General features: G+C 43.2%; 1 protein-coding gene across 1 annotated transcript in view; it reads right to left on the bottom strand.

The window, feature by feature from the left end:
- Window positions 1-239: 239 nt before the first annotated feature.
- Window positions 240-22,564, bottom strand: part of LOC132881599 (plexin-C1-like) — a 48,373-nt gene continuing 26,048 nt past the window's right edge. The window contains exons 10-17 of the mRNA XM_060914254.1: window positions 21,811-21,941; window positions 21,551-21,727; window positions 20,814-20,916; window positions 18,186-18,365; window positions 16,024-16,185; window positions 15,807-15,915; window positions 15,584-15,685; window positions 240-1,211 (exon numbers count right to left, since the gene is read on the bottom strand). Coding sequence (XP_060770237.1) covers window positions 1,168-1,211; window positions 15,584-15,685; window positions 15,807-15,915; window positions 16,024-16,185; window positions 18,186-18,365; window positions 20,814-20,916; window positions 21,551-21,727; window positions 21,811-21,941 — 1,008 coding nt within the window. The 3' untranslated portion in view covers window positions 240-1,167. The remainder of the gene's footprint in view (window positions 1,212-15,583; window positions 15,686-15,806; window positions 15,916-16,023; window positions 16,186-18,185; window positions 18,366-20,813; window positions 20,917-21,550; window positions 21,728-21,810; window positions 21,942-22,564) is intronic.

The following is a 22,564-nucleotide window of genomic DNA, read 5'->3' as shown; positions in this document are numbered from 1 at the left end:
GAACTGTTTGCTCAGGGTATAAATCAGGTATTCAACACTTCCAATGCTATTCTATACTCAACTTAAGATATCTGAATTGATAATAAATCTGAAACTGGAGGAGTTTGTGTCAGTGAAATGATACATTCCTTGATTTCCTCCTGATTTAAACCTTAGAGCAAATAGTATGAACCATGGACTAACAGAGCTGAAAAATGAAAGCATTTGCATTTATTTTGCAACATAATTTACAAACACAGAACAGGAAACTTAAATATAGGAAATTTAGTTTCTTTTCAAATAAAGAAAATGGCACGGAGCAGCTGTATTCATTAGAACAACATAAGTGAACATTGCATTCATAGACAGAATAAGAAAAAACATGAAGCAAATATAATGTCATTAAGGCCGAGATGTTAGGCATGCACCCAATTTTGATAAACACACAAGACATCAGTTTTAAGTATGAAAGTCCCCACTAGTATATAAAAATATATTTTGGAAATGTTCAGAACTGAAGGGATAGATCTAGGTACTGGACCACCACCACCACTCTGGCCACCACCAAATAGATCATCCACCAAAATATTCCCATTTTACCTGGAAAATGAAACTATGCCATCATCATTAGAACAATTTATATACAAGTGCATCCTTATATCATCAACGATATCTGATCACTAGGTTTAGTTTTGAACGAGTATTTTGCAAAAAAAAAAAAGCTTTCAAAGGGAACTTCTCACTTTTTCCTACCTACCCTAGAAAATTTGTTGTAAACTTTTGGGATAAATAAATTTGTTTTACCTACCTACCTACCTACCTACCCTATTTTGAAAACCCAGGAAACAGGAAACACATATATTATTTTGTTTGGCCTAAAGATTATTTAGTCTGATCCAGAAGCAGCCATACAAACCTCAGCCATGACACTGCCTCCACTGTGCTTGTCTCCTGAGCTCATATGTTTTGGATCAGGAGCAGATCCTTTCTTTCTCCACACTTTGACCTTTCCATCAATTTGGTAGAGGTTAATTTGCTTCCAGAAATTTTGTGGCTCATCTTTGTATTTCTTTGTGAATTCCAATCTGACCTTCTGATTCTTACTGCTGATGAGTGGTTTGCATCTTGTGGTATGGCCTCTATATTTCTGCTCTTGAAGTCTTCTTCAAACAGTGACTTGTGATACCTTCACTCCTGCCCTGTGGAGGTTGTTGGTGAGGTCACTGTAAGAGCTGCAAAGAAAAATCCAAATACAGTCAATGATTGTCATCAACTGCTGCTGTATCAATCCAATTTAATTTGTATAGCTCTTTCAACAATAGACATTGTCACAAAACAACTTTAGAGAAATGTATAAATTTTACATATATGGATTATAAAATGTATCCCTAATGTACAAGCCAGAAGGCGATGGTGGCTAGGAAAAAACTCCCTGAGATCAGAGAGAAACCTTGAGAGGAACCAGACTCAAAAGGGAACCCATCCTCTTCTGGCTGACACCAGATAGAGTTGCTATAAATAACTATTTCTGTAACTGTGTGTGATTTTATAGTAAAAAAGTCAAAAGTACAATTGTGTAACCAAGAAATTCATTAGTTTTATCAGCTGTTCACTGATGGAGACTTGAGTGCAAGATGGTTCATGGCAATTGTAGTCTGAAGCTATCGTAGCAAAACTGTTTGGTCAATTGCAGTCCAAAGCCATCCTCATGGTTTCTAAGTGCATCTTTAGGCTGTTCATATGGGGCCATCCTCAGCAGGAGCGAGGTAATGAGAACTCCAACCAGAAATAGGGCATCTGTATGGATGAGGCAGGTCTGGAGAGCAAAAGGGATCCCTGCTGCTGTTTTTCTTGGCCAACCTATTTGATGTTAGTACATCAGTGGTATCTATCTTTTTCAGGATGTTTCAAATTGTTGTATTCGCTGTGCTTGTGCAATGGCTCTGATGTCTGTGAAGTTTCTCAGTCATCCAGGTCATCGTAAACCATAGGTGCTAAAGAAAACAATTGGACCTGCTTGAAATTCTTGGACATTTCACCTCTTATCTGAAACCACCAGTCTTCTCTGGCTAGAATGCGTACGTTGCAGTCCTGAAACAAGTGTCCTTTGTTATTGAGATGAAGACAGACTGCAGAGTCCTGGCCTGAGGAAGCGCATGGTTCAACACAGACTTCACAAGGGTATGGCTCAACACAGGAGAGCCACTTCCTCAGGCCAGGACTCTGCAGTCTATCTTCATCTCAATAACAAAGTACACTCATTTCAGGACTGCAATGTACGTGTTCTAGCCAGAGAAGACCAGTGGTTTGAAAGAGGAGTAAAAGAAGCCATCTTTGTCAACTTGGAACAACCATCACTGAACAGAGGAGGTGGTCTGAGACACCACTTATCAGCATGCAGTCCTTGGCACACTTCCCAGAAAACTGAAGACACATCCACATCATGACTCAGCTGACTTCAATGACTCACATGATGGCAGAGAGCCAGCGACCCACAGATCACCCTAACAACCCTCTAGGCTGCTAACACAGTTCATACCTAGCCTCCAGGGACCTGAACACCTACAGGATGACAGAGCGTCAACGACCCATGTGACCTCAGTGACTCTCCTTAGGCTTGCTTTTGGTCCACTAGAGGATAAATACCTGGAACTCCCCACTAGTCAGACAGAACTGAAGAAGCCTTTCGAATGAAAGTTTCACCTCTCATTCAAAAGGCGTCTTCAAGGATTTCAAGCAAGTCCAGTTGCCTTCTTTAGCACCGATGGTTAATGGCTCTGATGGATTTTTCTTTTTCTCCCGTAGACATCATCTCTGATCCATCATTGCATACCCATCTTTTGATCAAACTCAAATGTCCAAATGCATAGCAAAAAACAAAATAATCAGCCTTGCCATTCCAATGTTCTCAGAAGGGACTGAATATTTTGCAATTAGTAATCAGTTAGGTTTTTACAGTGGTGCTTGAAAGTTTGTGAACCCTTTAGAATTTTCTATATTTCTGCATAAATATGACCTAAAACATCATCAGATTTTCACACGAGTCCTAAAAGTAGATAAAGAGAACCCAGTTAAACAAATGAGACAAAAAATATTGTACTTGGTCATTTATTTATTGAAGAAAATGATCCAATATTGCATATCTGTGAGTGGCAAAAGTATGTGAACCTTTGCTTTCAGTATCTGGTGTGACCCCCTTGTGCAGCAATAACTGCAACTAAACATTTGCGGTAACTGTTGATCAGTCCTGCACACCAGCTTGGAGCAATTTTAGCCCATTCCTCCGTATAGAACAGCTTCAACTCTGGGATCTTGGTGGGTTTCCTCACATGAACTGCTTGCTTCAGGTCCTTCCACAACTTTTCGAATGGATTAAGATCAGGGCTTTGACTTGGCCATTCCAAAACATTAACTTTATTCTTCTATAACCATTCTTTGGTAGAACGACTTGTGTGCTTAGGGTTGTTGTCTTGCTGCATGAACCACCTTCTCTTGAGATTCAGTTCATGGCCAGATGTCCTGACATTTTCCTTGAGAATTCGCTGGTATAATTCAGAATTCATTGTTCCATCAACGATGGCAAACCGTCCTGGACCAGATGCAGCAAAACAAGTCCAAACCGTGATACTACCACCACCATGTTTCACAGATGGGATAAGGTTCTTATGCTGGAATGCAGTGTTTTCCTTTCTCCAAACATAACACTTCTCATTTAAACCAAATATTCTATTTTCATCTCATCCATCCACAAAACATTTTTCCAATAGCCTTCTGGATTGTTCACGTGATCTTTAGCAAACTGCAGACGAGCAGCAATATTCTTTTTGGAGAGCAGTGGCTTTCTCCTTGCAACCCTGCCATGCACACCATTGTTGTTCAGTGTTCTCCTGATGGTGGACTCATGAACATTAACATTAGCCAATGTGAGAGAGGCCTTCAGTTGCTTAGAAGTTACCCTGGGGTCCTTTATGAACTCGGCGACTATTAGATGCCTTGCTCTTGGAGTGATCTTTGTTGGTCGACCACTCCTGGGGAGGGTAACAATGGTCTTGAATTTCCTCCATTTGTACACAATCTGTCTGACTGTGGATTGGTGGAGTCCAAACTCTTTAGAGATGTTTTTTTCACCTTTTCCAGCCTGATGAGCATCAACAATGCTTTTTCTGAGGTCCTCAGAAATCTCCTTTGTTCGTGCCATGATACACTTCCACAACCATGTGTTGTGAAGATCTGACTTTGATAGATCCCTGTTCTTTAAATAAAACAGGGTGCCCACTCACACCTGATTGTCATCCCGTTGATTGAAAACACCTGACTCTAATTTCACCTTCAAATTAACTGCTCATCCTAGAGGTTCACATACTTTTGCCACTCACAGATATGTAATATTGGATCATTTTCCTCAATAAATAAATGACCAAGTATAATGTTTTGGTCTAATTTGTTTAACTGGGTTCTCTTTATCTACTTTTAGGACTAGTGTGAAAATCTGATGATGTTTTAGGTCATATTTACGGTATGCAGAAATATAGAAAACTCTAAAGGGTTCACAAACTTTCAAGCACCACTGTAGATGACATGGGTTCTTTTTTTTATTTTGTAAATAAGATTTGTTTTATCTAGGTGATGACTTCTCAGATCATGAAAATGAGAATTTGGTTGATCATGCACCTGGAGACATTAATGAACATGACCCAGTTTTCAGTGGTAATATATACAGATTCGACCTAGTTCTCATAAGCATAAATGCATGTTCTGTCGTACTACGAAATTTTCATCTTTCCTCTTTGTTCCCAGACTCGCAGATGGGCCGGATTAGTTATGAGGACTTGGTCAAAAAGAGTGTGGTATGCCTCTTGTAATACTTGGAACAATTCTCAACAAATTTCTTATGTTCAGTTTTTTTCATAATTGAGTGGTTTAATTCATTTTATGCAACTTTTAATCAATTAGAGGTCCAAGCGGTGATGAAGGTTGCTGTTCAAACCTGACCTGTTTAAGCAGATTAAACAGCCATTTACTTTTGCTGTTAAATTAAGAGTTGGAAGTATGTTTTGCTCCACAAATCCAGGGATACAGCTTCAATTGTATTCCCTGGACAGTTGTGAAGTGATACAGCAATGCTGACTAAGTAGTACATGCATGTGTGATTCTGACTTTGTCCTCTCTGGCTGTAGGAGTTACTCCTAGCCAACTCTCAGAAGTATGCTCAGGAGACAGCTCTGTCTCGCAGGGTAAAGGCGTGGGAGGACGAGATCAACCCTCAGCTCTTGGCTCAGGTAATGAACGAACAGTGTGAGAGGGAACTCGTACTTTCATACGTGTTTTCGTACCCATATTTAAAAAACAAAAAAAACAAAACACTATTTATGGAAACTCAAAATCCAATTGCTTGCTTAGGGTTCCCCCTAAATGCTCACATGTAGAAGTACAAGTGTAACAAGTATAAATGCACACACACACACACATACACACACACACACACACGCACACATACATATATATATATATATATATATATATATATATATATATATATATATATGAGAGAGAGGGAGAGAGAGAGAGAGCATGCGATTTTATCAGTTTATTTATTTATTTATTTAATTCTACAAATCCTGTTCATTTTTAACATTTCTATTTCATCTTTATTTCAACTTTCAGGTCTAATATACCTGGAAAAAATTTGTTTTAATAAATATTTTATAAAATGATTTGTCAATTTAATTTGAGTAAGTTTAGTGTTCAATTCTTTCATGTTCAAGTTTAGTGTTGAAGTTTAGCATTAGTCTTCAATCAGTGGTGCTTTCTGTTGTCCAGGAGGACCGTGTGGTTTTTGACATTCATGACTATGGGGACCAGATTGTCCATGCACTTGGTGCTGTTGGGATGAGGCGCTCGTTTGCATCACTTGTCAAAGGCATGGAAAACACAGAAGCCTGTAGATACATGCTGGCTTCTCTTCAGCTGGTTAGTATATGCACACACCCACGGTGTTCATTAAATAAGGCTGATTCCATTCAATAGTTGGATGACCCATAACTTAAAGCATATACTCAGAATCATGGCCTCACTTTCATTCATAAATGCCTTGAGACCTCAAGAATGGCACAGGAATAGTTTTAAGCTTTAACAATAAATCTAATATAGCAATTTTTACGATTAAAGTGATTCATATAGGTAGCGGTCTGAGTGAATGACCTCGACGTCCGTAACGTCACAGCAGGAAGTCTATTGGTCTCATCGCCATTTCCGCTATACTAAAACACAGAGCTGACTGCAACTCCGATCCTCCATTTTGAGCTAATTTATCACCATGCCATGCAGATGTGTTGCTGGCCAGTACAGCAACACGACAGAAGGAGGATTTTCATTGAATTCATGGTCCAAGAATGTTCAAACTCCAAAGATTTGCTGTGTAGATGGAGCACAGCATGGATGTCTGGAAACACTCACTGTAGTAATACTGACTATCTCTTTGGGGATGTGGCTATTTATTTAAAGGTGCCCTTCCACCAAAAACATTTAATACTGGCTCTTTTTGAAATACCATAGTTCACTCCGAGTTGCATATGCATGCTGCATGTGAAAATGTAATTCTATTCCCATTCCCTGTATTAGCTTATGAAAGAAAATAGTCGGAAAAACGAGCGAATCTGAAAAAGCCCTATGAACTTAAGTCACTTCGAAAATTAGTATTCATGGCCTCGCCCACCTTGGCTTGCGACCGCCCATGGGAAGAAAGTTTGGATTTAAGTGCGAGGAGAGATAGCAGAGCCCATCTCATCAGTAGCTAACGAAGAGGACTTAACAGCAAGTTGAAAACATGTCTGAACAAGTTCGTGCCTGTGTTTATTTAATGAAGAGGACCTAACAGCAAGTTGAAAACACGTCTGAACAAGTTTGTGGCAGTAACACATCAATGTTGCATTTCTTGCCCAAGATAGAAGAGGTGAAGAAGAAATGGTTGGAATTTATCTTTGGAACACCACCAGCGAAGTAAAATGCAATGTTAGTACTGTGTTCTGATCATTTCAACCACAGTGACTTTTCAAACTTCGGTGCCTTCAGTAGTGGTTTTGCTTTGAGGTTGTTTTTAATACCTGGATCTGTACCGTCAAGATGATCGACCACCAGCTCACAAGCTGTAAGTAAAACATGAACTTTTTGTTTGAAGGTTTTTGTTACAAAATAGCATGTTCATATTCTCCACGTTAGCATGCATGACACGGTCACAAGCTAGGCAGGGATGAGAGTTTTCCACTTTTTGGCAGATTTCCGCTTTTTCTGCGTAAAAAACGACCTTTTTATATTATGCCAAATCCGTTGAGAAATTTTTATTAATTTCGGGGGGTTGGGGTATGTTCCTTCATGCTGTTCAAACTTTTAACTCCAACGATGTTTACACATTATTTGTAAGTCGCCATCTTTAGTCCCGTTTAAATCTCGTTGAATGTGATGTAAAATTCATGTTATCTACATTGTTATTGGTCAAAACATCGATGTCGAGACCATAATAGCCAATCAAAACAGTTTTTACAAAGACACCCACATCTGCTTGTTCTGACCCACTGGAGGTAGCGTCACAGTGCTGTTAGCCAATCAGAGGTAACACGTTTACTGATTGCTGTTAGTCAATCAGAGGTAACACGTTTACATGCCATGAATATTAATGAGTAAGAGCTGAAATCCTGTCGTTCTCCCACCACCCACTCCTCCACTAAACTAGAACAGCCTGAAACAGGAGAACCACAGCATTTTTTTCACCAAAACCAGCTCACAGGGCATTCATTCATACTAGAGACCACTGCACAATTAATGAAAAAATGATGCAATGAGACCTTTAATTATTTATTTTTCAATTAAGGTACCATGTGAGCCAAACTGGGACATATGGGTGGAGCTGTTTTTAAAAAAAAGAAAAAAAATTGTGTAGATCATCCACTGATTAGTCACACAGGCTGTTGGGGTTTTGCTGGGATTCAAACCTGGGTCGCTGGTGTGATAATCCAGCAAACCCCCACTAAGCCACCAGGGGATTGACTCAAGTGCAGAGGCGTGAGGCAGAAGTAGAAAAGTATCAAAAGTTTACTTACAATATTTACAGTCCCCAAAAAAAAGTATAATCCAAAACGCTCAGAAGATTAAGGGAAAAATAAAAAATATCCAAAAGTTCAAAGTCCATACAAAAGCCAAAAAACAGAAAAGAAAAGGCAAAAATACCAACGTTCAGAAGATCCAAAAACCAGTAAATACCAGGTTCAAAAAGACCAAAAAGAAAAGCAAAGTGCAAAACCAAAAAGACAAAGGCAAGGAACACGGAACAGAGGTAACTGGAGCTAAACATACCAGCACAAAGACTCCATGACAAGAGGACTGAACTCAGGGGTATAAATACACAAACTAATTAAGGACAGGGCGGGGCAGGAAACAGGCAATAAGACAAAAACAAAACACAGAACACAGTGGTGACCTCTAGAGGCCCAAAACAAACATGACCAGAAAAGGAAATAACAGCAGCCTCTAGAGGCCAAAACAGTCCCAGTCCTAACAGGACCACCCCCCCAGGAGCGTCTCCTGACGTTCCCAGGACGATCAGGATGGGCCGACTGGAAGTCCCGACAAAGTTCTTTATCGAGTATGTCCTGAGCTGGGACCCAGCAGCGCTCCTCAGGGCCACAGCCCTCCCAGTCCACAAGATATTGGAGGCCCCCACGAACCCGGCGGGAGTCCAGCAGGCGGTGCACGGTGAACACAGTCTGACCCTGGAAGATGTGGGGGGGGCGGGGGGGTCCTAGGGGCAGGGGCATACGTGGACGTCAGTACGGGCCGCAACAGGGAAACATGGAATGTGGGGTTGATCCTTAGCGTACATGGTAACTGGAGCCGGTAGGAGACAGGGTTAACTCTGCGTACAACCTTGAAGGGGCCAATGTAGCGAGGAGCAAGCTTGCGGTTCTCCACCTGCAGCAGAAGGTCCTTGGTGGACAGCCAAACCCACTGCCCAGGGCGGAATGTGTGGGCAGGTCTCCTATGGCAGTTGGCCTGAGTCTGGTTGGTACTGGAGATCTGGATGAGTGTCCTCCTGACCTTGCTCCAGGTCTTGCGACACCATCTCACATAATGGTTGACCGAGGGCACCCCAGCGTCCTCCTCCTGGTCCGGGAACAGAGGTGGCTGGAACCCGAATTGGCACTGGAACGGCGACAGCTTGGTGGCCGATGACTGCAGGGTGTTGTGGGCGTACTCTGCCCATGGCAGCCAGGTGCTCCACGATGTCGGGTTATCCATAGCCAGGCCTCACAGGGTGGATTCCAGGTCCTGGTTGAGCCTCTCCGTCTGGCCGTTGGACTGGGGGTGGAACCCAGAGGAGAGGCTGGCAGTGGCCCCGATACTCTTGCAGAAGCTGTGCCATACTCGGGAGGAGAACTGGGGCCCCCGGTCAGAGACGATGTCCTGTGGGAGACCAAAAACTCGGAAGACATGAGTGAACAACAATTTAGCAGTGTCAAGGGTAGAGGGGAGTTTGCACAGTGGAATAAAGCGGCAGGCCTTGGAGAATCTGTCCACTATGACAGTGTTACCTTGAGACTCAGGGAGACCCGTGATGAAGTCGACCGCCATGTGGGACCAGGGATGCCGGGGAATAGGCAGAGGATGCAGGAGACCCTGGGGACGCTATCGTGGGTTCTTGGTTCTGGTGCAGACCTCACAGGACAGGACGAATGACCTCACTTCCTTCTCCATGTTAGGCCACCAGAAGTGTCTTTTCAGAAAGTCCAGGGTCCTCCGAGCTCCCGGGTGGGCGGTGAGAGGGGAAGAGTGACCCCACTGGAGAACCTTGGCCCGGGCTTGACAAGGGACGTACAGGAGGCCCGGTGGCCCTGTCCCAGGATCAGGGTCCCGGCGTTGAGCTTGTCGAATGGTCTCCTCAATACCCCAGCGGACAGGAGCCACAATCCAGGATACAGGAATGATAGGCCCAACTTCATTCTCCCTGTTGTTGGGTGAGAACAGCCTGGAGAGCGCGTCCGGTTTGGTGTTCTTAGAGCCCGGGCGGTATGATAGGGTGAAGCTGAAACGGCTGAAAAACAAAGCCCACCTAGCCTGTCATGGGTTCAGCCTCTTGGCTTGCTGGAGGTACTCCAGGTTCTTATGGTCTGTCCACACCAGGAATGAATGTTGTGCTCCCTCCAGCCAGTGCCTCCACTCCTCAAGAGCTCGTTTGACCGCTAGCAGTTGCCGATCCCCCACATCATAGCGGGACTCCGCAGGGCTCAGGCAGTGGGAGAAATAAGCGCAGGGGTGCAGCTTCCCTTCTGAGCCTTGAGAGAGCACCGCGCTGACACCACTGTCCGAGGCGTCCACCTCCACGATGAATGGTTGGGAGGTGTCCGGGAGAACCAGAATGGGTGCCGTGCAAAACTGGTGTTTGAGGTCATTAAACGCCTTTTCCACCTGAGGGGACCAGACAAAGGATCCACCAGTCCTTTTGGTGAGGTCCGACATAGGTGCTGCTACGGAACTGAAGTTCCTGATGAATTTGCGGTAGAAGTTAGCGAATCCTAGGAACCGCTGAACCTCCTTAATGGACTTGGGAGTAGGCCAGTCCCGGACGGCCAGGGTCTTGGCTGGGTCCATTTGGAGTTGCCCCGTTCGTACGATAAATCCCAGAAAGGAGACCTCGGGGATATGAAACTCGCATTTCTGGGCTTTAGCAAACAGATTATTTTGTAAAAGTCTCTGGAGGACTTGGCGGACATGGTGGCGGTGCTCCTGTAAGGTCTTGGAGAATATGAGGATGTCATCGAGGTAGACGAAAACGTATAGATTAATCATATCCCTCAAGACGTCATTGATAAGGGCCTGAAAAACAGCTGGTGCATTGGTGAGTCCGAAGGGCATCACCTGGTACTCGTAGTGCCCTGACGGGGCGTTAAAGGCGGTCTTCCACTCATCTCCCTGTCGGATACGGATGAGGTGGTAAGCGTTCCTTAAGTCCAACTTGGTGAAGATGGTGGCGCCTTGGAGCAGATCGAATGCTGTGGACATCAGCGGAAGGGGATAGCGGTTGTGCACGGTGATCTTGTTCAGGCCCCTATAATCAATACATGGCCGGAGCCCCCCATCCTTCTTGCCGACAAAGAAGAAGCCGGCACCAGCGGGTGAGGTGGAGGGTCGAATGAACCCAGAGGCCAAGGCTTCCTTGATGTACTCCTCCATGGCCTTGTGTTCTGGCTGAGAGAGGGAGAACAGTCGGCCCCGAGGAGGAGTCGTCCCAGGGAGCAAGTCGATAGCACAGTCGTAGGTGCGGTGCGGGGGAAGAACGGCAGCCCTGCTCTTGCTGAAGACCTCCTTGAGATCCCAGTACTCTGTGGGAACTTGAGATAACTCGGTGAGATCAGGAGGCTCGGCAGGAGACACAGGAGAGCTAGAGAGCAGACAAGAGGCATGGCATGCAGGGCCCCATTCCACAGCCTGGCTTGTTACCCAGTCTATGTGAGGGTTGTGGCGAGTAAGCCAAGGAAGGCCTAGAATAACTGGGAATTCTGGGGAATTAATAAGGTGCAGGGATATTTCTTCTTTGTGACCTTGAGACTGGAGAAAGACTGGAGAAGTAACTTGGGTGACTCTTCCATCACCTAATGCTTGGCCATCGAGGGCAGACACAGACAGTGGGACTTCAAGGGGCGCAGTCGGGACATTGATGCTTTGGGCGAAGTGGATATCCATAAAGTTTCCAGCCGCCCCTGGGTCTAACAAAGCTTGACAAGAGTGGACGGATTCACCCCAGGAGATGGAGACCGGGATGTAGATTCCTTGGCCAGGGAGTCCGGGAGAGAGGGTAGGCCCCATCACAACCCTCCCTCGGCTGGACATGGCGGTCCTTTTCCCGAGAGCTCGGGGCATGATTCTCGGAAGTGACCAGGCTTGCCACAGTAGATGCAGCACTTGTCCCTCCTTCTGCGCTCCCTCTCGGCTGCAGAGAGGCGAGTATGGCTAACTTGCATGGGCTCTGGACAGTCACTGGAGGAGGTAGACGGGCTCCAGGTAGAGGCAGGGAGGCCGGGGAGGCTCAGGACTTGGCGGCGTTCTCTCATCCTGTTGTCAAGACGAGTAGAATGTGAGATCAGAGTTTCGAGGTCACTTGGGCATCCGATAGAAGCCAGACTGTCTTTGATGGGGTCAGACAGACCATGGTGGAAGGCTGACACCAGGGCAGTCTCGTTCCATCCACTTACTGCTGCGAGCGTCCGGAACGAGATGGCGTAGTCTGCGATGCTTCCTCCTTGCCGGATACACATGAGCTTTCTGGCTGCGTCTGTACTGATGTCTGCTTGATCGAAGACACGAAGCATCTCCTCAGTAAACAACTGGAAATCAGAGCACTCGGGTCCCTGTCTCTGCCAAATAGCAGTGGCCCAGGATCGCGCCTTACCAGCTAACAAGGTTATCACAAAGGCAATCTTGCAGCAATCCGTAGTGTAGGTGGTAGGCTGAAGCTCAAAGGTGAGTTGGCACTGGATAAGGAATTCCCGACACTCACTGTGCTTGCCGTCATACCTCTGTGGTGCAGGAAGGCTAGGTTCGCGAGGTGAAGAAGGCAGCATGGCAGGAGACACTGCAGCAGGAGCGAGGAGCGGATGGTGGAGCAGGAGCAGGCGGAGGAGATGGGGCAGAGAAGTCAGCTGTGCCAGGGTTTTCCCAATCTGCTGAAGCAGTGCCTCATGGCAAGCAAGGGTCTCACGTTGGCTTGCGAGAGTCCGTCCATGAGTGTCCATGGTGGATCCGAGGCGTGTTAACACAGCCATCATTCCCTGAAGGTTGGCCAGGTAGACAGATGAAGAAGCCTTCTTCTTCATCTGTCTACCTGGCCAACCTTCAGCCTCTGCTGAGTCGGTCATGATGGAGTCTTTCTGTTGGGGTTTTGCTGGGATTCGAACCTGGGTCACTGGTATGATAATCCAGCAAACCCCCACTAAGCCACCAGGGGACTGACTCAAGTGCAGAGGCGTGAGGCAGAAGTAGAAAAGTATCAAAAGTTTATTTACAATATTTACAGTCCCAAAAAAAAGTATAATCCAAAACGCTCAGAAGATTAAGGGAAAAATAAAAAATATCCAAAAGTTCAAAGTCCATACAAAAGCCAAAAAAACCAGAAAAGAAAAGGCAAAAATACCAATGCTCAGAAGATCCGAAAACCAGTAAATACCAGGTTCAAAAAGACCAAAAAGAAAAGCAAAGTGCAAAACCAAAAAGACAAAGGCAAGGAACATAGAACAGAGGTAACTGGAGCTAAACATAACAGCACAAAGACTCCGTGACAAGAGGACTGAACTCAGGGGTATAAATACACAAACTAATTAAGGACAGGGCAGGGCAGGAAACAGGCAATAAGACAAAAACAAAACACAGAACACAGTGGTGACCTCTAGAGACCCAAAACAAACATGACCAGAAAAGGAAATAACAGCGGTCTCTAGAGGCCAAAACAGTCCCAGTCCTAACACAGGCGTCCTGATAAATGTTTCTGGCTGGAAACGCTTCTCTATTAGCGTAAGTCTCTCAAAGTTTCTCACACTACAAAAAATGTTGTTTTTTTCTGGAGGATTTAAGAGGCCAGTAATTTAAAATACTTATGCAGTAAATTTAATGGTTTATATTAATTTTATTCATTTACCCACAGTAAGTAGATTGATCATAAATTTCTTCCTAGTGATCCAAAGGGGGGGAACCCACATTTTCCTATGCTTGCTGGTTTTTCAATTTTCTCCTTGAGTGAATACAATAGCATGCTAATACCTGCATTCAGCAGAAGGGAAGAGCTGGAAAATTCCCCCAAAGTCTTTAAGGCCTAGTGTCTGGAAGAACTTTTGTCTTCCCGCTAATTTACGATGCTGACCGTTGGTGAGCAATGAACTGAAATGTTGTAGTGTGCTGAATCTGCCACACGTGTACAATACACTGGTGTTAATACAGTAAACATACAGCGCGCATGCACACAGCAAACACTCTGCTGCATTCAGGCAGCCTTTGCTCACTGATTTAATCCAGGCTAAAGAAATGACTGCAGCAGCTGACATTTGGTGGTGGTGAGGAGTCTGAGTGTATCACAGACCAGTGTCCAGCGTTTCCCATAGAAATATGGCCCTTTTCCACTACCCTTTTTCAGCTCACTTCAGCCCGACACGGCTCGCGTTTCGACTACCAAAAACCAGCACGACTCAGCTCGTTTCAGCCCTGCTTAGCCCCTAAAACTCGCACCGTTTTGGAGTGGGGCTGAAGCGAGCCAAGCCGTGCCGAGTGAGGTTGGAGCCGTGAGCAGACACTCCCCTGTGCACTGATTGGTGAGGAGGAGTGTCCTCACACGCCCACACACGCCCCGCGAGCACGCTGGGATCTGTAAACACCGCAAACCCGGAAGAATAATAATTACGAATTACGAGAATTTCTGAAGCCTTATGCGCCTCGCCTCATCTATACGCTCTTGCCAGTATCTGTTGGCGTTGTCGGTGACAACAAGCCACAGCACCAAGACCAGCAACACTAACGACTCCATGTCCTCCATGTTTATTGTTTACTATTCGGGTCGTGAGACTACCGCTTAAAAGCTCACTGAATCAGTGACATACAGAGCATCGTGGACGAGTTCGCGGAGCGCAAGGCTCGTCGTATGCCCTTCAAATAATGCGCGCAGTAGGCTATTGATGTTTTATTATAAGCCATGTACAGTATGTCACCTGTTTTTTTGTTTCTGAGTTACATGTTCGTTTGAAGGACTTAATGTACAAAATAACATAGTTGCACCCCGTAGTGTTGAAATTGGTAAACACAGTGCATTCAGTGAGGTTTGCACCGCCCTCCTTTTATTTCTGACTCTTCCTGTCACCGTTGCAACCTCTGAGCGCTCATTCGTATGCCCTTCAAATAATGTGCGCAGTATAGGCTATTGATGTTTTATTATGAGCCATGTACAGTATCCTAATGTTTTTTGTTTCTGAGTTACATGTTCGTTTGAAGGATTTGATGTACTAAATAACATAGTTGCACCCGGTAGTGTTGAAATTGGTAAACACTGCAGTTGCGGACATTTTGTAGCCTAAAATGATGTTATGATAAGCTTTAATAAAGGGCCCGGTCATTTGCCCCGCCCCCGGCCCGGCTCTGACTTGTTCCGCCACTGTCACTGATGTCACTGTTTGCGCTGCTTAACGACATCACGTGACGTCCACCCACTTTCGCTAACTCCACCCAATGTGTCCACCCACTTCCAGCCAGCACGGTTCAGCGCGGTTGTAGTCGAAATGCAACTCCAACAGCCCCGCTCAGCTCGACTCAGCTCGACTCAGCACGGCACGGCTCAGCCGCGTTTGTAGTGGAAAAGCGGCATTAGATTCTATTTGTGGTGCTAGCTGACAGGGGGTGGGGCAGTGGTGGTGTCTGCGGGGGTGGTCATATGTGCACAGAAGTAGTGATGTTCTGTTCACAAACAATCTGATTTTTTTTCCAGTGGCTCTTTATGAACGAAAGGAACAGTTATTTTCATCATCGTGCCCAAACTTCCTGTGTATACAGTTAGTTGGTTGGTTAGTTTGGGATTTACCTTGTCTGCTCTCCATTCTGATTTCATTCTCCAGCGTTTCCGGATGTTTATTCATTTGTGTATTCATCCGCTGCTGGCTCTTACGGTGGATAAATACTCCAGCTAGACAAAAGGTACAGATATGCAGACAGATACAGAACTCCTCAGCATTGAGTTGGCCCAGTAACCATGGACAAAGAATCCAAAAATCAAACATAGAAATCACAAGCTGGTCAATACTCACCAACAGCACCAAGAAGAATCAAAATGATTAACGTGACAAGTGTGAGATATTGATATCTCATACCACTCCCTGCTCTCAGTTCAATTCTGGGACCCTTGCCAAACTCTATCTAAAACAAAACAAACAACAAAACATGTGCATCACTATTCAGCAGTGGTTTTTAGGTTTCACAGTAAAAAGCAGGATTGGGTAATAATAGTTGATAATAAAGTCATACCTTGAGTGAGTCCACCTTGATTTTATTATCCTGAGCTCCTGAAATCTTACAGATCACAACAGTGGGCTCAACTACCTCTATTATACACTCAAACCGTTTTTGGTCCTGTGAGACCCACACATTTAGATCCGCTTTAGTCAAATTCAATAAGTCCTCCGTTTTCTAAAGATGGAAAGTTGACATAATAGAGAGAGGGAGGAACAGACTTTATTACACCGGACAAGACACTTGTAGTATTCTACTTTAAAGATCAAAACACAAAACAAATGCTTTAGTGCATGCCAAGTAGGCATGTGCCAATATTAACCTTTCATATCATAATAACAGTGAGACATATTTAGTGAGAGTCTAATGTGTTTTACAGTATTATCACAACACCAGGTTACATTGTCTTTAGCTTCTCAACTGAGATAAATGAGTAATGGTCATTTAAAATGTCCACAAAACCAATATTGTGCTATCTAATTGATTTTTGGCACGTCTGTTCACAATAAAGTCTGTACTTTCTTCAGGATGTTCAGTTCATCTCTTTACCTATTTATCATGACCTTTGTAACTAAAATGAGTCATATTACAGCAGGGAAAGCCAAACTGTGCTTTCAATAAATGTGATTTAACACTCATGGTGCAGCAGTGAAAGCTAGAAGGATTCCTTCTGTTTTTACCTGCAGGTTTGTGAATTTAAATTATCCTGAACATCAGGCCTCATTTATCACTCTTTTAGCAAAGTCATGTGTAAATGTTTGCGTAAGCCAAAAAAAAAAGAAAATTTTCTGCTGTTTCTTTTGTCATAATCGAATGATTAATTTTATTTGTCTTCATCTATGAATTTGTGTCAGCTTGATCATTTTATTTTTCATATTGATTAATTAGGGCCAATAAAATAAAATGACTGGTTTTCACTAAATATTCAGGATGGTCCTCTTAGTCCCTGACCTGCTGAAGTAGCATGAGGATCTGTTTTTAATAGAGACTCTAAAGCTCTTCTATAAGTCGTTCTGGATAAGGACATCTACTAAACGCTGTAAACATTATACAAATAAGCAGTTTAAACTCTACAGTATATTCCAGATATAAAAGTGCAGTAATCCGGGCAGATTATATTTATATTGTATATGAAGTTGATCTGTCAGGTTCTGTGGACTTTTCAGCCTGCTGTTCATCTACTTGGCCACTAGAGGCCACTATTCGGCATTATATTTTCTTTTGTTTTTCTTGGGTTACACTTGTCTTCATGCTATTGGCTAAGCGAATCATTGATGGCAAGTAGTTGATTGGCTGGCCTATATATATATATGAGTTTGTCTTCTTTCCACTTTGCTGAGTTCTCCTGTGAGCACTTGTCCTGGGTTTTTACTATTGCTGTTTGCTCCACTGTTCTGAACTGCCTTTTGACCACTCCCTCTGTTTTCTAAGAAGCGGGTTGTTTTGCTTTTGACTTTCTCGAGTGGATATTATTTTTGGACTTTGAACTTTTGTGCCAAGTACTGTTTTGCCATTTTAGGTCTTCTCATGGCGGCACGGTGGTGTAGTGGTTAGCGCTGTCGCCTCACAGCAAGAAGGTCCTGGGTTCGAGCCCCGGGGCCGGCGAGGGCCTTTCTGTGTGGAGTTTGCATGTTCTCCCCGTGTCCGCATGGGTTTCCTCCGGGTGCTCCGGTTTCCCCCACAGTCCAAAGACATGCAGGTTAGGTTGACTGGTGACTCTAAATTGACCGTAGGTGTGAATGTGAGTGTGAATGGTTGTCTGTGTCTATGTGTCAGCCCTGTGATGACCTGGCGACTTGTCCAGGGTGTACCCCGCCTTTCGCCCGTAGTCAGCTGGGATAGGCTCCAGCTTGCCTGCGACCCTGTAGAAGGATAAAGCGGCTAGAGATAATGAATGAATGAATGAATCCCCATCTCAACCAAAACCCTGACAGATCAAGTTGAGGTTTACATAAGTTACTCTTCTTGTATGTAAATTTACACACTCAGAAGCACGAGTCAGATATGAATGAATTTATGGCATTTTCATAAATGATAGATTTCTTGTGTAAATGCTCATATGAACAATTTACAAATAAATTCGTTTGCATCCAGCTTGATAAATGAGGCCCAATGTTTGCATTACAGTGAAAACAATGTGTGTGTTCTTGAAATCACATTCCAAAATCCTGTCCTACCTGTATGATGACCAGCATGTCATTGCCCACTTCAGAGGCAGTGAAGCTGGTGAATTCTGGGTCTGGTTGGTAAATGAGATTAACTGGACAGACCACTGTTGAGTTCACCACCCTAAGTGAGACAGTGGATGGCCCAGCATCGCTGAATTTTCTTTGATTAGGAGCGTGAAACCAAAAGGTCTAGGAGAATGTAAAAGACAATATGAATAGGAACTGCTATGTAAGCTTGTATGTGCAGCTGGATTTAAAAAAAAATGAAATTTTGCAGTTTCCTTTGGTTTGAATATTGGCCTGGTCTCATGTCATAAAACAGAATGTGCATTGGTCTGAGGAAGTTCAACCACAGAGGTACACTCTCAAGGCACCATCCTCCTTAATTAATATTTTTGGCAAGAACCTTTTTCTCACTACAGTATCACCTACTACTGTAAATGTCAGTCCTGCATGCTTTGGTGCGTGCACCTGAAGAACTCTCAGGCGCGCGCTGGGCTGCACGTGCATCCAGCGGACTCTTGCATGCGTGCTGTTAATGACACACACTGCATATAATTAAGGAGCAGCATGTGCACCTATATAAAGACTGTTTAGATGCACGATCTGTGCGAAGTATCATGTACTGTCAGTATGCATTACCGAGCCTTACTGCTCATATCTGATTTCCTGGTTTTCTGATTCCTGTGCCTGTTCCTGTTTTCTCACTGCCTGTGATATTCTGTTTGTGCCTCGCCTGACCCTTTGCTTGTTTAATGTCTTGGATTTAGCCTGCCGATTTGGACTGTTTGCCTGTGTGTTTGCAGTTTCTTAACAAATACAACTCTGCACTTGCATCCGTCTCCTACCTCGCACCTGACACCAAGTCTCCTAGTTCACAGCACAAGCTATTGTCATAATGTTAAATTCCCTGCCTTTTAAAAGCAAATTGATTTGAATTTTAGTTAAATGATTGATTGCATGACAGTTATGTTGAAAAAAAAAAACTTTATAGTCAGATCCAATTCCAGGAACCTCTCGCAGAGCTTTTATAGTAATTATAGCATTGTAATTATATAATTATAGTGCAATCATTATAAATTACAAACATTGCGGGCCCCTGTTTGCAATTTATTACTGTTACAAGGTCTTGCCATAACGCTCGTACTAAAGCCCAGGCATTTGCAGGTTCCTAGTGTTTCTTCTCAAGTTGATGTTTTCAATAGTTCACGCTTACTTTTATTTGGACTGTATACTCTGAATGTGTACAGGGACAAGGGAAGGTGTTTCACATGGGGGGTGGGGGTGCTGCTGCTACTGTAATTTTATGTAGTGTATATGGGCATTTGCTATGACATTATACCTGAATAACAGTCTCACAGATTTAACAGAAGTTATGCGTTGATTTCAATGATTATACCACAATGCGGTTTAATTTTTACAATAGGAATGTGTTGATTGATTTTCTATAGCAGCATGAATCTTGCATCTGTATCATAAATAATATACGAATGAACTCGAATACATTATTCCTATAACAGCTCATTCACATGGACACGGACATGCCAAATAATCTGAGCCTAATAATAAACAGATTTAAAACATGCTGTTATTTACCATGGAAAAGTTGTGCATTTCTATTATCGTTGATATCTTTTGTATAATTTGTATAAGCTTTGGGGCAGCACAGAAGTGTAGTGGTTAGCACTGTCGCCTCAACAAGAAGGTTCTGGGTTCGAGCCTGGCAGCTGGCAGGGGCCTTTCTGTGTGGAGTTTGCATGTTCTCCCCATGTCTGCGTGGGTTTCCTCCGGGTGCTCCGGTTTCCCCCACAGTCCAAAGGCATGCAGGTTAGGTTAACTGGTGGCTCTAAATAGACCGTGAGTGTGAATGGTTCTGTCTTTGTGTCAGCCCTGCAATGACCTGGCGACTTGTCCAGGGTGTACCCCGCCTCTCGCCCATAGTCAGCTGGGATAGGCTCCAGCTTGCCTGCAACCCTGTCGAACAGGATAAGTGGCTACAGATAATGGATGGATGTATAAGCTTTGATCTTTGATAGTGAAGTTTTCTGTTGGAGATGTTTATTTTATATTTATGGAAGGACTGTTGATGTTAGTACTTTGGAGAGGTTTCTCAATAGGTGTTAGTTCCTGTTACACTTACATTATAGCAGCTATGCACACTCCCTCACTCTGGTTTTTCTCTCGTTTGAATTTAAAGTGACAGAAATGCAGCTTCACATGTTATTGAGAAACCAGACAGTACAAACTCCTCTGTCCTGAAGACACGAGTCTTGTAGACCTTCCATAACTAACTATAAATAGTAATGCTTCCAAAGCATGCTGTTCATTAATAAATTAAAATTTGTAATTGTAGCCATATCTGTGGTATTAGCCTCAAAATACTCAATTTCACAGTTTTCTGTGCCTGTTTATTTATTTATCCATATTCAGGCATAACTATTAATCTTAGCAGTTGCAGTTAAAGGAATCCTGAAAGTCAGGTCCTCCTCAGCACCCCTACTTCCCACCTCATTGTGCTTGTCTCAGGTTCTTCCTCAATTCAAAAAACTTGTGCATACTTCCATGTAGTGTGTCTTTTGGTGTTAAGTGTACCGTAAGTACATTGATTTCCATTGATACTTGCTGTGTATTTCCAACCTTGTTGTCTTGGCTGTGGAAGATCTCACTGGAAGATGTATGAATTTCAACTGCATCCACAAACTTTAAATTGCTCCCCGACACGTGAATCTTCCTCTCACCACTGAATGACACAAACAATTATTTATTCACAGCTGCAGAGTATCAGGCTAAATATCAGGTGACAGTAATAAGGAATACAATGAAGTCTAAAATTATTTGATGAATGAAGTGAGAATAACGGATTACTTTTGTCAGTTCACTTGTAAAGTAAGTGTGTGTGTATATATGTATATATGTGTGTATATATATAAAAAAATTTATATATATATATATATATATATATATATATTTTTTTTTTTTTTAATTTTAGCATAAGCTTCTGAAGTGAAACCAGTCAGTATTAGCAACATTGCCTTCAGGAAGTGACTAACGCTTTCTTCATCTTCAAAGAGACCACACAATCGGACCACCAGAAGATCTGCTCAGCTTTGTGACCTGTTTTTTGTTGCCCATACAGTACAAATAAAGTTTGGCATCTCTATAGATCAGTTTCAGTGCACGACAACCAAGCAAAGCGAGCTGAATCAAGAATTCCACTTATCTTTAACTTTCTGCTTTACTGGTTTTCATATGTACAAGACTGAATAGGGTATTTTATGTGTTTTATGAGAAGCCTGCCAAAAATACAAATTTTTTTTTTAAAATGAATGGCACATTTGAAAAAAAAAATTTTCTTGTCTTTATCTGTGTCCTACCTGGACCAGGTGACTCCAGGCTGCAGTTCAGTACAGGTGGGCAGGGAATAATATGTAACGATGGCACTACTATGACAGCGTCCATCTTCTGTCACCACACACACCTTCGCGGTTCCTTTGTTTCCATCAGGAATACGGAACTTCAGGGTGTCCGCAGAGCGCTCCAACACTGATTTCCTGGGAACAGTAGATACACAGAACAAATCAAATCTGTCTACAATTACATGAATACAAACCCACAGACATTCAGTGACACTCACTCCTTTGAAGCGCACTCCATATAACCTTGGAAGCGAATTCTCTTAACCAGTTCCAGATTCTTTCCCTTTATCTCGGCATTGTTTTTGCCATGAAAGGACACTTCATTTGGCTGCAGAGAGAGGATCTCTGGCTAATGGGGATAAAGACATAAACCATAATATAACACTGTGATACTGAAACTAAAATTAATGACTTACTTTGACAACATTTTGCATTTGATATACAGTTGATTGAGATTACCACATGTCATTACTGTGTAAATACAATTGAGGGAAAACATTCTACAAACTGAGGTTAAATATATTCAAACTCAATTTTCACATCTCCCTGCATTTCCTGTTACCATTTCCTGTTAACTCGGTCAGGGCATCTACTTTATTTCAATAAGAGGCAAGTTCAAAATAAGATACAGATGTAGTTCAGCTTTTATTTATATATCAAAATAAGATACAGATGTAGTTCAGCTTTTATTTATATATCAGATTTTCAATGGTCAAAAGTTTACATACATTTTTTGTTAGTATTTGCTGTTGTTGCCTTTTAATCACTTGAACTTGAATAAAACTATTATACACTTTTTCAGTACAGTCCACAAATTTTCTATGGGACTCAGGTCAGGGCTTTGCGATGGCCACTCCGATACTTCCACTTTCTTGTTTTTAAACCATTTTGGGACATCTCTGCAGACCCAGCTGTGGCCAGGTTTTAACATTTTGACTGATGTTCTGAGGTGCTGCTTCAGTATTTCTTGAT

This window comes from Neoarius graeffei, chromosome 2 (assembly GCF_027579695.1).
Source record: "Neoarius graeffei isolate fNeoGra1 chromosome 2, fNeoGra1.pri, whole genome shotgun sequence".
Taxonomy (NCBI): domain Eukaryota; kingdom Metazoa; phylum Chordata; class Actinopteri; order Siluriformes; family Ariidae; genus Neoarius; species Neoarius graeffei.
Note: the sequence above shows the minus strand (reverse complement) of the source record. Positions and strands in the feature narration are given on the sequence as shown.